The 15,458-nt window shown below is 39.9% G+C and overlaps 1 protein-coding gene across 6 annotated transcripts in view; it reads left to right on the top strand.

Annotated features, from left to right (window-relative positions):
• The window catches only part of LOC135488681 (H(+)/Cl(-) exchange transporter 7-like), a 353,896-nt gene that overhangs the window by 96,560 nt on the left and 241,878 nt on the right, over positions 1-15,458 (top strand). For all 6 annotated transcript variants that reach the window (XR_010447011.1, XM_064773357.1, XM_064773347.1 and 3 more), the window contains exons 11-12: positions 4,803-4,863; positions 8,987-9,125. Coding sequence is in view for 5 of the 6 variants with exons in the window: in XM_064773357.1 (XP_064629427.1) it covers positions 4,803-4,863; positions 8,987-9,125 (200 nt within the window). In the remaining variant the exon portion in view is untranslated. The remainder of the gene's footprint in view (positions 1-4,802; positions 4,864-8,986; positions 9,126-15,458) is intronic.

Here is a 15,458-nt window from a genome sequence, read left to right as displayed (position 1 = left end):
TAGGATGGTTCATTGGGATTGATAGGTGGCGCCAGCATGTAACAGAGCATATATTAGGATAGGTCGCACCAGAGAGTTAGTCAAGATCGAAATCATGACCAAAGTACTACACAACCCGATTGAGGAGTAAATATCAAGACTCAAACCCATGACTGACGTACTGTACCACCCAATTGAGGAGTACATTTCAAGAGAACCCATGACCAAAGCACTATACTATTCCAAATTAATCGAGGTAAATTGTGGCTGTGGTAGCCCAGAGTTAATTTGTAGGAACAAAAACTGGTGGGGTCAAATATAATGGTCGCTTCCCCATTTCGCTGTTGCGTTGCATTGCGCTGCTTTGTGCTAAGCCCAGTAAGCCCATACTGTAAGACCTTCCTTGGTTTGCCGCCATGGTAGACAATTCCAGGTAAAAATCCCCCTAGGCAAAAATCCTCCCAGTAAATATCACCCCAGTAAATATCCCCCAGGAGTTTGCACTGTGTAGCTATAGTACCAATATAAATAACTTGATTTTAATCCTAACTTTGTTACAAACATATCAGCCATGTATTTATACTTCATTCCATATGCAGTGCTTTACTCATGTACTGAATATAGGTATGGGATCGGGAAGTACCCCACATGACCTAATTTCCTCAACATACCCTAAGGAAGGATGTGCTTCAGAAATACTTCTCGCCCACCTGACATAAAGCGTGAAGACAAAAACTGCCCTGCCCCCAGGATACATTTATTTCAGGAGATGAGTTGTGTCATCAATTTTGCCGGTAGCACAATTGCGCAATTACCAGGTAGCAGGCAATATGCACAGACCATCTCCTGAAATAAATTGTAGTCTGATTGTTTGAAAACGATATTTCGTGTTTTGCCCTTTGAAGTTCATTCGTCATTGATAAATCCTTATGTTCAAATATGAATTTTCATGATATCATGAAATATATTTCACCATCGTTTTAATATGAATTTTTTTGTTCACTTCTTTTACTTGGGCGGCAAAGAAAAGGTTAGAATCAGGGGAATATATGTGATCTGAGCCTGAGCTATAGGCCTAATCCACAATACACATCTTTTAACTGTAGGGTGATATTTACTGGGGGGATTTTTGCCTACATTCATGGTAGACACAGAAGGCTGATGGACTCAGAAGTTCAGTCTGTGAAACTTCTCTCTAATTTGCATTTAGTATCATTCCAAACCAGTCATTTTATATGATATTCCAGGTAGCCGTGTTAATTTTTGCAAAGATAATAAAAAACTTGAGGAGTAACACCTTCTTTTTGATCAACTTAATTGTATTTTCGAGACAAGCTTTCGACCCTAGCGGGTCTTCATCAGGTCTGAGGCAATAACGTTAGAAGTACAGGCTTACAGCATGGGATTAAAACAGTATACAAACAACACAAATACATCCTGAGATCAAGTTTTTGCTTTACTCCTACTTCATATACAAAACCCTGAGAATATCCAGTACAATCCGCTGGGAAGGGTGACTGTTCCGATTACTTTACACACCTTCAAGACTTTATGTTCCGATTGGCGGTATGATACAATAAACCGTTTCCTAACGTTTTGATTCTTCAATCTACATCGATTTTATGCAATCAAACATTCTGTTGAAGTGTTTTTGTGTTTTTATTACGAAATGAAACAAACTTGCAGCGGGGGACACACAATTCAAGAAAGAGCCTTTGATAACTCAAGCTTAAAGCGGACTTCGCCATATTACAGCTGATTCAGCCTACTTCTTCTTCTTCTTCTCGTTCGCTCTAGACAGTCAAGTCCGATCTTCTGATGTATTCTATGGTGTTTCGCAAACGCTATTCAGCCTACTGTTTACTGTACTTTTTCTCGGGCGTTAAAAATGTACCTACTTAATTCCTGTTCAAAAGACAGGTGCAGATCAGTTACTCTAACAAGGATAAATCATATTGAAAATAGGCTTCCACTCAGAAACTCTTGTTTAACTTGATGAGAGTTATTCTAAGATCGCTTTGATAATGATTTTGGCGTGGAAAGGGAACTGTGCATGTTCCTCGAGCGAAACCCGCTTTTAATACAGAGCGACGCTCTGATTGGGCCCTTTTTTTCCTGCCGCTAACACCCCACAAAAAGGCATGGATTTCATCAGGGGTTTGAAATATCGAGAGGCGGAGTATGTTCGAAGCCACTGATTTCGTTCAGGATGCACAAATATGACTAATGGTAAAAGTACAACGAATAGCAATTAAGTGATTGGTACTGAATAGGAAAACACCAAGCCAGTTAAAAAATAGAGAAGGCCATGAATATGCCTAATCCAGTGTAGGAGGCAGTTAAATGAAATACATTATTGGTGAGGTAGTCCAAACAAAGTTTTAACGGCTCTGTATTAACATTGAAACCATGAAAGCAGATTGAATACCACAGAGGCAACAAGTATAGGGAAAGTAACTCCGCTGATCAAGACAAATATTAAGTACAGAGAGAACAACACCAATAAATACTTATAGCATGCATGTGGTGTGTAGGAATAGGAATACAGTACACGCCTAATAAAGGTGCCACTGGATCAAATCCCAGTTGTAACAGAGTTGCTTCCTAACTTCGATTTTCTCTATCTATTCTTTATTGCATCTGTCTTCCTCCTCGGCTCTCACTCCACTCTCCTTCTAAACCTCCTTCACCTTGCTACCATACCTTGGCTTCATCCGATCAGGTTTTTTTTCTTGACCACTGCCCAGGTATGCCTTTCCTAATGAGTAAGATCTGACCTTGAACAGATTCTATACTAACACTGGCAGTGCTAGGCCTACCTGGTGTGATAACAAGGTTTACAAGCATTACCTTAACACAGTTCATTTTATGCAAAAAGATTTCAGAGAATTATATCAGTAGTTGGCCATGAAGCCTAGATCCCTGATGAGACCATGGTCTTCACAATTAAATTTAGCAATGAGTATTACTGTTGTTCATAAATTATTCTTTGCCTAATGTTTGGGAGCTGTCCTTGTAGTATCAAAACATGCATGTCATTGCAGGAATGGCCAGGTTGTTTGAAGTGTTCACCGACTGGCACAAAGACGTTTTGCTGGTTTATTGTGTGCCGGTGTCCATTCCAATGTGACCAGATTTTCTGGCATGTCTCTCCGATGTACAAAATGTTACAGATATCACAACGGATCATGTATACACAGTTTTTTGTCTCGCATGTGAAATGTCCTTGGATAGAGAATGTGTCCGTTGAATTAGGTACTGGTATGTTGGTATCAGTACTGATAAGTGGGCAGAGTTTGCAGGGAGGTTTGCCGCATGGAAATGTGTCATCAGTTGGGCATGGCGAGAGCTTACTGTGAACTAGTGTACGTTCTAGATTAGCAGGTTGGCGGTAGGCAATCACTGGTGGTTTTAAGAATAATTTTTTTACTTTCTTGAGGAGTTTGTCATAGCGATTTTTGTGGAATGTCTAAAAATGCAAAGCTCCCACTCTTGACCCTTCATTTTTGGGTTTGAAGCTAGACAAAAGAAATGAATTAGGACAATTTCAATTCATTGTTTTACCATAATTAACGTTTTGGGCCATGGTGTTATCCATGCAAGTTTCAGAAAAATTGCTCTGGTAGTTTTTGCTACAATCACAATCCAAAAGATGGATGCTTAAGCACTCGGCCCTTTTGAACTCCGTTTGAAATTAGTGATATTAGTGTAATTCCGCCATGTTGTAAATGTTAATGCTAATTGGTATTGAATAAAAATATTGACCGAAGACTATTAGGTATCATGTTAAAGTAACAAGTCGGTTAAAATGATATGATACTCCTATGCCATATCACAAGAACAGTATGGTGATCTAGTTATCTAAGCATGTAACAAAGGCATGGCCATCATGTTTCCCCGGTGGACCCATTTTGCCGATTGATTTTAAGAGTGAGAGTTCGATTCCAATTCGACGGGCATTCACATTTGGCCAGAATTTCACTTTATGGCAGAATTTGTTCGTTCAAGATTAACCATGCATGTACCTTAATTGGGACAATAAAACAAGAAATGTTCTGCGTTGTCGCTTGAGGTTAAGGGGTTAAAGCTCCTGACTAAGTCAACACACATACGCACACATCACATTGCATGGCTTACATGCAGTACGCCATGAAACTCGGGGAAAAAGCGATTGAGGAGACAAGCTCGTACATATATGATACTGTAGAAGCAAAAAAATAATTGAGGGTGGCTTTTTCTAGGGTTGTTGAATTAATACAAAAGCAAATGCTTGCATCCTTGCAAAGCTTGCAATGGATTATACACATGCCCCAGCAAAAGGGCATGTTGACCGCCAGCAAAGCTCGCAACAAATTTTATATATTACCCATCAAATGCTCATAGGTTAGCAGCCTGCATGCGAAGCTCTCAACATATTTCATATACCCAGCATGCTTCAATTGCTAGTACCACATGCTAACTTGGTAAAAATAACCCAACTTACTACTATTGCTTTCAGCAAAGGCTCGCATGGTAAGCCGTATGTGGACAGAAACCTTAGGAGTCTACAAATTAAAAGAAATATGAATATATACACCTAAGATTTAGCAAATAGTCATCATGAATCTATGTAACTAAATCCATTCCAATATTCGTGTAGCCCAATGATTCCGGGAGAATGATAAAAACCAAAACTTGCGCTGAAGTAGAGGGAGCAAATGAACCAGATGATTGGACCCTAAAAGTAGCAGAGAGTGTTAAGATCTAGAAATTATTGCAATTTCTTTGTGGTAGGCATTATGAAGTTCTTACTATTGCACTGAAAAGATTATTCTGATTTTCAGGTGGACTGCTTGGAGCCCTTTTCAACTTTGTGAACTACAAGTTATCAGTTTTTCGAATCAAGTAAGTAATTTCGGATACAATTTCTCCTATTTCATTCCTACATTTTTGCTCACCGTAGGGGAGTCTATACAATACCGTTGTGTCAGGCGTCTGTCATTGTCTGTCGTTCTCATTGTCTGCATTACGTTTCTAGAGCCCTTGATCCCGATTCGGATTTTATTCTATCATCCCTCAAGATCTTCCATTGTTCCCGACCAAGCGTGAGCCTAATTCCTCAACCCCAAACAATAGCAAGGAGGCTGTTCCATAGATCAGCCACCCTCTCTATTCCTAATTCAACAGAGGGCAGCAGGGTTTAACACCTCCTTTGAGTTGAGGATATGGGTCACTGGTGCTTTGTGTGATTATTACATAACCTGAGGTGTATAAACCAGCCTAATTCTAAACAATGCAGTCTGTGTCACCCCAGGTAGAGATCTTGATAAAATGGACCCACTAAAAGGGCTAAAACGGGGGTGGGGGTCCTTAGGGAAAAAATCATCAAGGGCTGAGAAACGTAATGGGTCGTCTGTATCCCTGTTTCAAAAAAAAGGCACGTTTCTTAACCGCAAAGGCTATGAAATTGAAACTTTGTTCACAGGACCCCCTAGGTCAGGTGACCTCCAACACTGACTTATGGTCACATCAGACCCTCAGCGTGGCCAAATGTGAACACCTAAAAAGCGTGATATCTCGCTTTCCATGAAAAAGTGTGACTCGTTTTTTGATATAAAAGATTAATGGTAGGTACTCCCAGCAAACACTCTCAGGTGCTGAATTTGGTCCCATCTGTTTCTTGACTTGGCCAACAGGTCTAAACTGAAAAAGTAAAAAGTGCAATATCTCGCTTATTAGTGACTTGTTTTAATGACATTTTTAGCTCACCTCATAGCAGAGGTGAGCTTATCCCATACCGTGGCGTCCGTCGTCAGTCGTCCGTCGTCGTCGTCGTCCTCGTCGTCGTCGTCCGTTGTCGTCCGTCGTCCGTTAGCAGGGCACGTTTCGTAACTGTTAGAGCTATTGAGTTGAAACTTGGTACACATGTACCCTTATGTAATGACACCTGGGAGACCAAGTTTCGGTCCGATTCGTTTCATGGTTTGGCCACCAGGGGGCCAAACGTTAAAAGTGAAAATATGCAATATCTCCCTTAATAGTATTCGGGAAATTTTGAAAAAAATATGGTAGGTACTTCTAGCAAAGGTGCATCATATATCCTCCGGATTTTTGATTTGACCTCCTTTTCAAGGTCACAGAGGTCAAATGGTGTAAATTGGCCGTTAGGATGTAACGATGGCACGTTTCTAAACTGCAATGACTATTGATACCAAATTTAATACACATTTACCCCTTAGTCAGGTGATCTCAGGGACCGAAGTTTGGTCCAATATGATTCACCACTTGACCACCAGGGGGCAAAATCCAAAAACCTTAAAAATGTGATTATTCCTTAACTTCTTGCCCGATTGCCACCAATTTGATATCATGGGTACATCTAACCACCATACAGTATATGTCACACAGGTTTTCAATTTGACTTTCTTGTCAAGGTCACAGAGGTGAAATGACGTAAATTCGCCGTCAGGCCGTAACTATGGCACGTTTCTTAACTGCAATGACTATTGATCACAAATTAAGTACACATGTACCCCTTGGTCAGGTGATCTCAGGTACCGAAGTTTGGTGCGATCTGATGCGCCGTTTGGCCTCCAGGGAGGGGGCCAAATCCTAAATTCATCAAAATGCCATTATTCCTAGTAATGACTTGCCCGATTGGCACCAATTTTATATCATAGGTATATCTAATTCTAACAACCATTCAATGTGTCACCCGGGTCTTCTTTGATTTGACCTACTTTTCAAGGTCACAGAGGTCGACTGTGCTGTAAATTGGCCATTTTGGGGAAATTGTAATTGCTTGGACCTACATCAAACCTAACACTACATGACACAATACCATGCTCTTTATCCATCTTTCCTCCACATGAGGTGAGCACAATGGCCCTGGCCATTTCATTATGGTAGGTACTGTAAGCAAGGATACGTCACATTTTAAACCAATTTTGGTTTTGACCTACTTTTCAAGGTCACAGAGGTCAAATGGCATAAATTGGCTGTTAGAGTGTAACTATGGCTTGTTTCTTAACCACAAAAGCTATGAACTTGAATCTTGGTACACATGACCCTAAAGGTCAGATAACCTCAGACACTGATTTATGGTCCTATTTGATAGTCCACTTGGCCACCAGGGGGCCAAAACTGAAAGGGTAAAAGAGTGCTTGCTTTCTTTTGTGACTTTTTTTCGATGATTTTTTCATGTTAGGTTCTCCAAGCAAAGACACGTCACATGTTATACCGATTTTGATTTGACCTACCTTTCAAGGAGGGAGCGTAGTGGTCTAGTAGTTGAGGTCTCCGACTCATAATCTATAGGCATATAGGCCCAACAGACTTTACCTTATCTAAAGGTTACAGAGGTCAAATGGCATAAATTGTTGGTTAGACTTTAAATGGGGCATTTTTCTTAACTGTAGTGACCATTGATCTCGCATTTGGTAAGCATGTTTGGTGTCCTATAGTCAGATGATCCCAGGGAATGAAGTTTGGTTTGATCTCATTCACAGCTTTGCCAGTCCAAGGGGCAGAGTGTGAAAACTTTAAAAATGTGATTATTGCTTAAATACTTGCCTGATTGCCACCAATCTGATATCATTGGTACAATCATGTTCAAAAGTTTATGGACACCAGTTTTTGCACATTTTCTCAAAAACGGCTAATCCTATTGAACCCAAATTTTCACCAATGGTGGAGAATCTTCTTGGCTATCGAATGACGTGATAGTTGATATCAGGACTAATTGCATAACAAAGTTATTACATAATTTTGAGAGGGATCTTTTTTTTACTTTTTTGTTAATCAATTTTTCAAAACCAAATTAACCTACAGTATATATTGCACATAGCTAAGACTTTCTGTGAAAAAAATTTGGATAAATCTCATTTCGGTTTTGAGATATATCGAAATATCAAAATTTTGATATTTTGATAATTTGATATTTTTGGGTTTTTTGCAACTGTATCATTGAGAAGTCATACCCAAATAATGATTGGCACCAATTTAGCACAGCTAGCAACTAATATTGCTGAGAAAAGGTGGATACTTGGTAGTATGAAAATTTTCATATTATAATTTCAAGATGTTCCTTTAGTTGAAAATCAGAAAAAAATCACCATTCATTCAGGGTACATGGGTACTACTAGGATATATCGAAAAATCAGAAAAATCTCAAAATTTTCAGAATCTCAAAATTTTGATATTTTGATATATCATGAAAAGTAAATGATATTTTCAAATACTTTCTTCACAGAAAGTCTTAGCATTGTTATCTGTATGATGCAAGATTTATACTTCGATTTAAAAAAAATCAACCAAAAAGTGAAAAATAGATGCCTCTCAAAATTATGTAATAACTTTGTTATGCAATTGGTCCTGATATCAACTATCACGTCATTCGATAGCCAGGAAGATTCTCCACCATTGGTGAATATTTGGGTTCAATAGGATTAGCCGTTTTTGAGAAAATGTGCAAAAACTGGTGTCCATAAACTTTCCGACAAGGGTGTACATCTAACCACAACTTTGCGAGGCAACAGACTAGGCCAAATGGTATAAAATTTTAATTTGACTATATATTTTAGCATGTTTTTTAACCAGCACGAATTCTTAATTCTATACGAGAGAGCACAATGACCCCTTGCCTTTTCATCTTCAAAACATTTTGTCAGTGCTTAAAACTGAAAGGAAAAATTACGATAAAGTCTTCAGTTTTTCACTGCCTGAGATTATTTTTTATAAGTCTAGCCTAAATTGCCCCGCTTTCAGACATTTTTCATAAATCTGTAAAAAAAATAAGATTAATATGCTCTACTCACAAAACTTGTCTTCTTTTGTTCTCGAAAGTCTCCTTGTTACATCCCAGAGTCATTTTGTTATGCGGTAGAACATGTAAACTCTCTCTTGCACAAAGGAGGTGTTCCGTATTTTGTGCAGTGTAGCCACGTGTCCCAATATCTGATATCCCAATTCCTATAGTAGAATGTTTTGCGATGCTATTTTCTGATGCATTGTTATATGTCACTTTCAGATGTGTTTATCGTAAATGGACTCAGATATTTGAAGCACTTTTAGTGGGCATCATGACTGCTGTACTAGCTTTTGTTCTCATCTATACAGTCAATACATGTCAACCATTAGGAAAAGATCCAACGGAAAATCCGCTACAGGTAGGTGTGTTCCTTTCATACGCATTATGCACCCGCTGAACGAAGTTGAGATGGGGGCATTATGTTCTCAGCGTCCGCGTCTATGTGTCTATGCGTCTCAGCATCTATTTGTCTGCGTCCGCACTCTATTTCCCTCAATAACTCAAGAACTGCTCAGCTAACTTTTGTGACATAAGGGCCTAGTGTGTTGAAGGTTCCCTATTCCCTCATGAAGGTTCCCTTGCGGCCAGGCTGCCATCTTGGTTTTTCGCATTCCACCCCATACTCAAAAACCAATTTAGTGACTGACCTGAAACTTCTGTAGTGTGATGGACGAGTGTAGGGGAGGATCCTTATCGCTTTGGGCCCAACACGAAATCCAAGATGGCCACCAGGCCGCCATCTTTGTTTTCACATTCCGCCCTTTAACTCAAGAACTGATTGAGTGACAAACCTGAAACTTCTGTGGTGTGATGTCCTAGGGGCTATCCATAAAATATGTATGCATCAAACGGGGGATTTTGAGACACCCCCTCCCCCTGTAAGCACATTTTGGACAAAATGTACAAGTGTGCGTATTTCCCCAAAGTTCCTAGACTCCCCCTCCCCCTTCAGTGCCTACATGCTAAATGGATCCCCCCTAGGGTATGGAAGGTTCCCTGCAAAAAACAAAGAAGGCCGCCAGGCTGCCATCTTTTGTTTGTTCGCATTCCGCCCCATAACTCGAGAACCGAGTGTGTGGCAGACCTGAAACGTCTGTGGTGTGGTGTCCTAGGTTAGGGGTGATGTCCTATTGATTTTGGGCACGATGTATGGCATGGCAAATACGAAAATATACAAGACTCAGAAAAATTATTCAAGATGTTCAAAAAAATTTATTCAAGATTTTCAAAATGTATTCAAGATTTCCAAATATATTCAAGATGTTCAAAAATATATTCAAGATTTTCAAAATGTATTCAAGATTTTCAGAATATATATAAAAAAAAGTTCATTGATGTTGTGGAAAAAAATTGTTTAACCTTCGAACTGAAAATATTCAAGACTCACCTGAACCGAAAGTGATGACGTCATTGATCACATGCCTTGGGCAGATCATAGTCATCGCAGGATGACCCACCAATTGATGGATCAATCGGTGGTGCATTACCTGCTTTACGCCGAAGATCCCACACAACGTCCTCAAAATTTGATGTAGTTATTAAATTGTTTATATCGTTTGTTCACACCATTTGTATTCCTACCCGCGGCCATGTTAAGCTCACCTCTTGGGAGCTTATACAATACCGTGGCGTTCGTCGTCTGTCGTCATCGTTCGTCGTCATCCGTTAGCGGAGCACGTTTCCTCACCGCTAGGGCTAGATGGCTATAACTTTGTGTGATGGTACTAGCTTTGGGCAATATGCCGAGACGTATTTTTCTTTTTCGAGATATGACCTACTTTCTTGCCTCCAGGCGGCCATCTTGGAAATTGATTTTGCCTTTATGAAACTAATGGTTGTACGTAGAGTGACAACATTTTTATGGTGGGTGTATCTAAGGTTAAATGACATATCACCCAGGTTCTTGATTTGACCTACTTTTCAAGTTCACTAAATCACTGATAGGTGGTATATTTCTTTTCTTTTTGAGCTAGAAGGGTTTAAACTTGTAGGACATGTATATAGGTACCCTCTATTATACCCCAAAAATTTGTCACACACAATAAAGCTCTTCTGACTACTCTTGGGTCTAAAGGCTTCAAAATTATGAGGTTGAAACGGAGGCCATTTTTGATCAGAAACACATTTTCGGGGGTCCCCTACACAAAGGTACTGCAGCTGTGTGATTTATTAGATGGTTATGGTCCTCAGGTTGGTCTGACCACCGAAATGCCCTTTTTGAGGGTTGAAAAGAGCCAGGTAGGAAGTAGTTAAAGAGAAAGTGCTGTTTAAGAGACATTGGTGCCCTCTACTACTGTGCAAAATATCCTTTTCAACCCGCCCTCCTTTTCCACCCAACAAAAAATATCAGATTAGGCCCCAATCCTCATTAGGCTTTGTTTGCCATTTGAAACAATCTGAAATACTAGTGTCTCAATGTCATATTCCTTATATTCATATTCCTAAAATCACCCAACACTATGTCAAAACAAATTCATCATCTTGATGTAAAGAATTGTCGTGAATGAATTAAGATAGTCAAAATAGGATCTGGCTTCAGTTGGTTCCCCCCAATCCAACCCAACACACCAATGCTCTGAGGGTCTTAAGTGCTAGGAGGAAAGGGTTATAAGTAAAATGTTGACTTCTTCAAGAGACCTTTCACTTTAAAGCAACTATTCATATATATCCCACCTTGGAGAATCAATTCCCCAAATTGCTGAGCATCTTAATCGGCCTTCCAGTTTGCCGAGCTTGCCAGTCCTGGGAAAGGAAAATTTGTTAAAAATTTGTAAAAAATGATGTCATCGTGGTTAGAGAATTGGCCTGAAAACAGCGCGTGGCCGACTGACTGCTCAATTGTTCAATGTAATTCTTTTTACATTAATCTGATGTCATTATACCATACTTTTACAACAACCTTTGTTTCGTTTTCACACAGTAGCTATATCACACGCCCATGACGTCGCGCCATATCAACAACGTACAGCGATGTACACGCTTAGCGTCACGCAAAATGTGCATTGGCAAACCAGGGGAATCCCATTCTATTTCTGGAATTGCTCGCTTGTTATATGTCATAATGCCAGGAAATTTTACAGCTACTCAGATGATATCTTCAGTCATACCTCGCATTACTTAATTTTCGAGATGGTGGTAGTTGTTTTGATGTGAGGCTTCAGACATTTTCAAGTTGAAATTTCATGCAAAAATCGCACTGCGTAATCGAAATAAAGATCGTGGTAAGTTTTTCTAATCATCATAGATTTGAATGACCTACTTTGATTAGGAATCTTAAATTCATTTCTATGATAAATCAACACTTAAAAACCAGTCATCCTGCGCTTCAGTGATCACTGACGGTATTACCCGAATCCGTATCGAGTCCGGTTGCGTTTGTTGTAGTGCGCTCCCTTCACAGCACCGTCATCGGGGTAATGTGACCTGTATTTGATATGTGATTGGCAGGGCGTGACTATTCTGTTCTAGGAAAGGGGAACTGGCTTGTAGAATCATTTAAATTTGTAAATAAACAATCATTTTCATCATTTTGATGAACATTTCTGGGGAATTGTCACTGGATTGAGATATTATTTGGATGTGAAATGTAAAATACGTGCTGATCCTATGATTATGTGAATTTTTAATTGTATTTATAGCAACTTTTCTCAGTATTTGGATTGAAACTTTGTGAATAAGTAAGTCAACCCTAGGCTCAAGTTAACCCCTAATGTGTTGTTTTATTAATTTCGGTGTCGTGACTTGTCATTATCTGTTAAAGCTTTTTTTAGCTCAGCTGACAAAGTCAGCGGAGCTAGTAGAATAGCTGTTCAAATGGTGTCCGTCCTGCAATCCATCCATCCATCCATCCATCCATCCATCTAGGGACCCATCTGTGGACAAAATTGGACATTTCTGATTGGGAAGGCCTAGCCACTTCGTTGACGGTGCTAAATTAGGAGTTGCCCAAGGTGAACTCAAAACACGAAAAATCAGCGCGATCCGACCTGTATTAAGAGAATGAGGTCATTTCGCGTTTAGATTTCTTTCCCTTTTTACCTCGGTCCACAGAGCAAATATTGTTTTCAAATGTGGCTGAATATTTTTTAATATTTTTTCATTTTTTACTTTTAATGGAATTAATATAGTTTTCACCGCCAGTTGGCGCTGCAGGCACATTGACTGAATTTTGGCGATTTCAAATTTGGCGGTGGCTCAACTTTTTGCAAGCAGTGCCGCTGATTGGCCGATCGATAGAAGAGATGCCACCATTTAAAAATGGCGGTAGTCGCTGCTTCAATGAAGATGAGTGAACTTTCTCATGTTCAATCGGTTGATACTCTTTTAATCAACATGACCATGTACCTGAAATTTGTTTAGGTACTGAAAAGAGTCTATATAATTCAGATTTATCGATAGTTTTTTATAATATTGCGGAAATTTTGTGCACAAATTAGCGAAAGTTGGTGCTCGTCTCATGTCATTTTAGAGCGAGAAATTTGTTTCCGTCGATCTCTACCACTGAAAAATCGCTTGCATAGCTTCGAATTTTTGTGAAAATAAGTATCTGAACTTGGTTTCAAATAGTCTAGAGAGTTACCTTTGTGGTGATACATATGGTATGTGATAAATATTTGTAGAATTTGTGAAATTCGATTTTCAAACGTGCCGATGAAGCAAGCGATCTCGCGTGAATTTTGCAAGTCCTGATATGTCGACCGGGTGTCAAAAATCACTCGCCTAAATTCAATTCAAAGATCAAAAATAATATCTGAACTTAGTTTCAAATAGCCTACGCAATTATCATTTCGGTGATATATAATGCATGCATGTAATAATTGATTAATCTGCCTAAAACGCGCAATTAAAACGGCGAAAGATCGTGATAAACACTCTGGTGGCGGTCGCACTAAATAACGACCGGTAGGGCCCGGCGTCTGGCGGAGAAAAAAAGGTAGCGTCCGGAGGTTGAAACGGGATTTTTATGCACTTTTAACTGTATATATATGTTGTTTGGATGTATTTCTAACAGTTCTGTAACTTTGATGACCAGGCTTGCGCCCAAAGTTGGTAAAATTGATGCTTGTTTATGGACTGCGCTAGCGACCGGAGAATTCGCCGTCGGCCATTTTGGCTACGGTCCCTGAGTTGTTGTGGATGGCAATTTTGCAACAAATTTCGCCATTTACGTTTGTTTACAATTATTTTGAAAGTCACATTATGACATCGTAGTATGAATCCCACTGCAGTTTCGTTACGCAGCAATGCTCATGTTTTTGGTTTGCAATCCTGTACTGTCTGTACACTGCGCTGTGCATGGATGTACTGTAGCTGTAAAAAAGACAAAAACCATAGCCTAGCCCTGTAGGACAGGCTTAGAGTATAACTCAACAGGCCCTCATGATTCATTTGATGGACACCTTATTTGATAGTACCTCATCATTAAGTCCACTAGATCCTGTTCTGTCACATGTCGTAGACGATAGACAATTTTCAAAATGTAGTACACCACTCGCTCATCTTTAAGCCCAGCTCTTGGCTCACATCATGTGGGCACGGTTGGCTGTTGAGTGTTATGGTTCAGTCTGTGAGACTAATTTAAAGAGGTTACACTTTTATTTTGAATTGGAAAACAGCCCACAGGACTGACTTTTCACTGAGTAATAAGTGTGCCCTTCGAAGGTTAAGTCTCTTTCTGGATTTGCTTCCATAGATGCCTTGTTCAGGATATCATCTGACCGATGCCTGATCAAGCACAGACTGTATCCGGTGGTGTACATTTCCCCGTCTATGTCACCCTTTTTTATTTAGTCAGTGTTAATTTCTCTTCTCTTTTTTTACAGATCAACTGTTGTTGGTTATTGCAAGAGGAGTCGTTGGCACATTTCAAGTCCAGGAAAGCACTTGCTGTTCCCACATTCAGAGTAAGGTGTGCTTACTCGTTTTACTGCTTTCCATTCCCGGAGAGCGTTATCAAATATCTGCCGCAAGGCGCTTCAAATATCTGCCGAAAGGCATCAAATATCTGCCGCACCAATAAAGTTCATTTTGTTAACCAACTCTTTATCTTCTTTTCTTCACATACAAAAAAGACCGTCCCAAACATTTGGCTGCATCCACTTCATCAATGTCCAGACAACAGTCGGTTCATTTGACCATTGTAAAGCACCAGACCCCACCTCACAAAATACACTGTAATAATTATGTACCTTGTGTCCATGTGCATGTTATTAGTTCCACCTATGCTGCATGAAGACAAGGACTCCACTCTTTGACGTCACCACACAACTCCTTGACGTCATCACACACCCCACTACTGCAACGGCAATAGAAATGACTTTACGTCATAATACCAGGGTGACGTCAACTCAGTACTTCAGCATGCACTGATATAGCAAGAAGGTCTTTCGCATCAGCACTTCTGCGTGCTAGACGTTATAGCTTCACGTTGCCTCATAATAACGGTACCGACACACACTTGGCCCTTGCCTTCACCTATCCATTTCAGCTGAGCGCCAGGCCCTTGGGCCTCTTGTTCTCCAAATTTCAGGGCAACATCAATCACCATGGTCAAAAAGAAAAACGAAAAGAAGAGTGACACTGGAGGGAGTGGTCTTTTTGCTGCTGCTGCTGGCCTGACAGAGGATGTTTTTCACGGACAAGACCCACTACAATCATTGGAGGATGTACCAAACGGGCTTAACCAACAAGA

This window comes from Lineus longissimus, chromosome 1 (genome assembly GCF_910592395.1).
Source record: "Lineus longissimus chromosome 1, tnLinLong1.2, whole genome shotgun sequence".
Classification (NCBI taxonomy): domain Eukaryota; kingdom Metazoa; phylum Nemertea; class Pilidiophora; order Heteronemertea; family Lineidae; genus Lineus; species Lineus longissimus.
The sequence above is the reverse complement of the archived record's forward strand: the minus strand, read 5'-3'. Positions and strand labels throughout refer to the sequence as shown.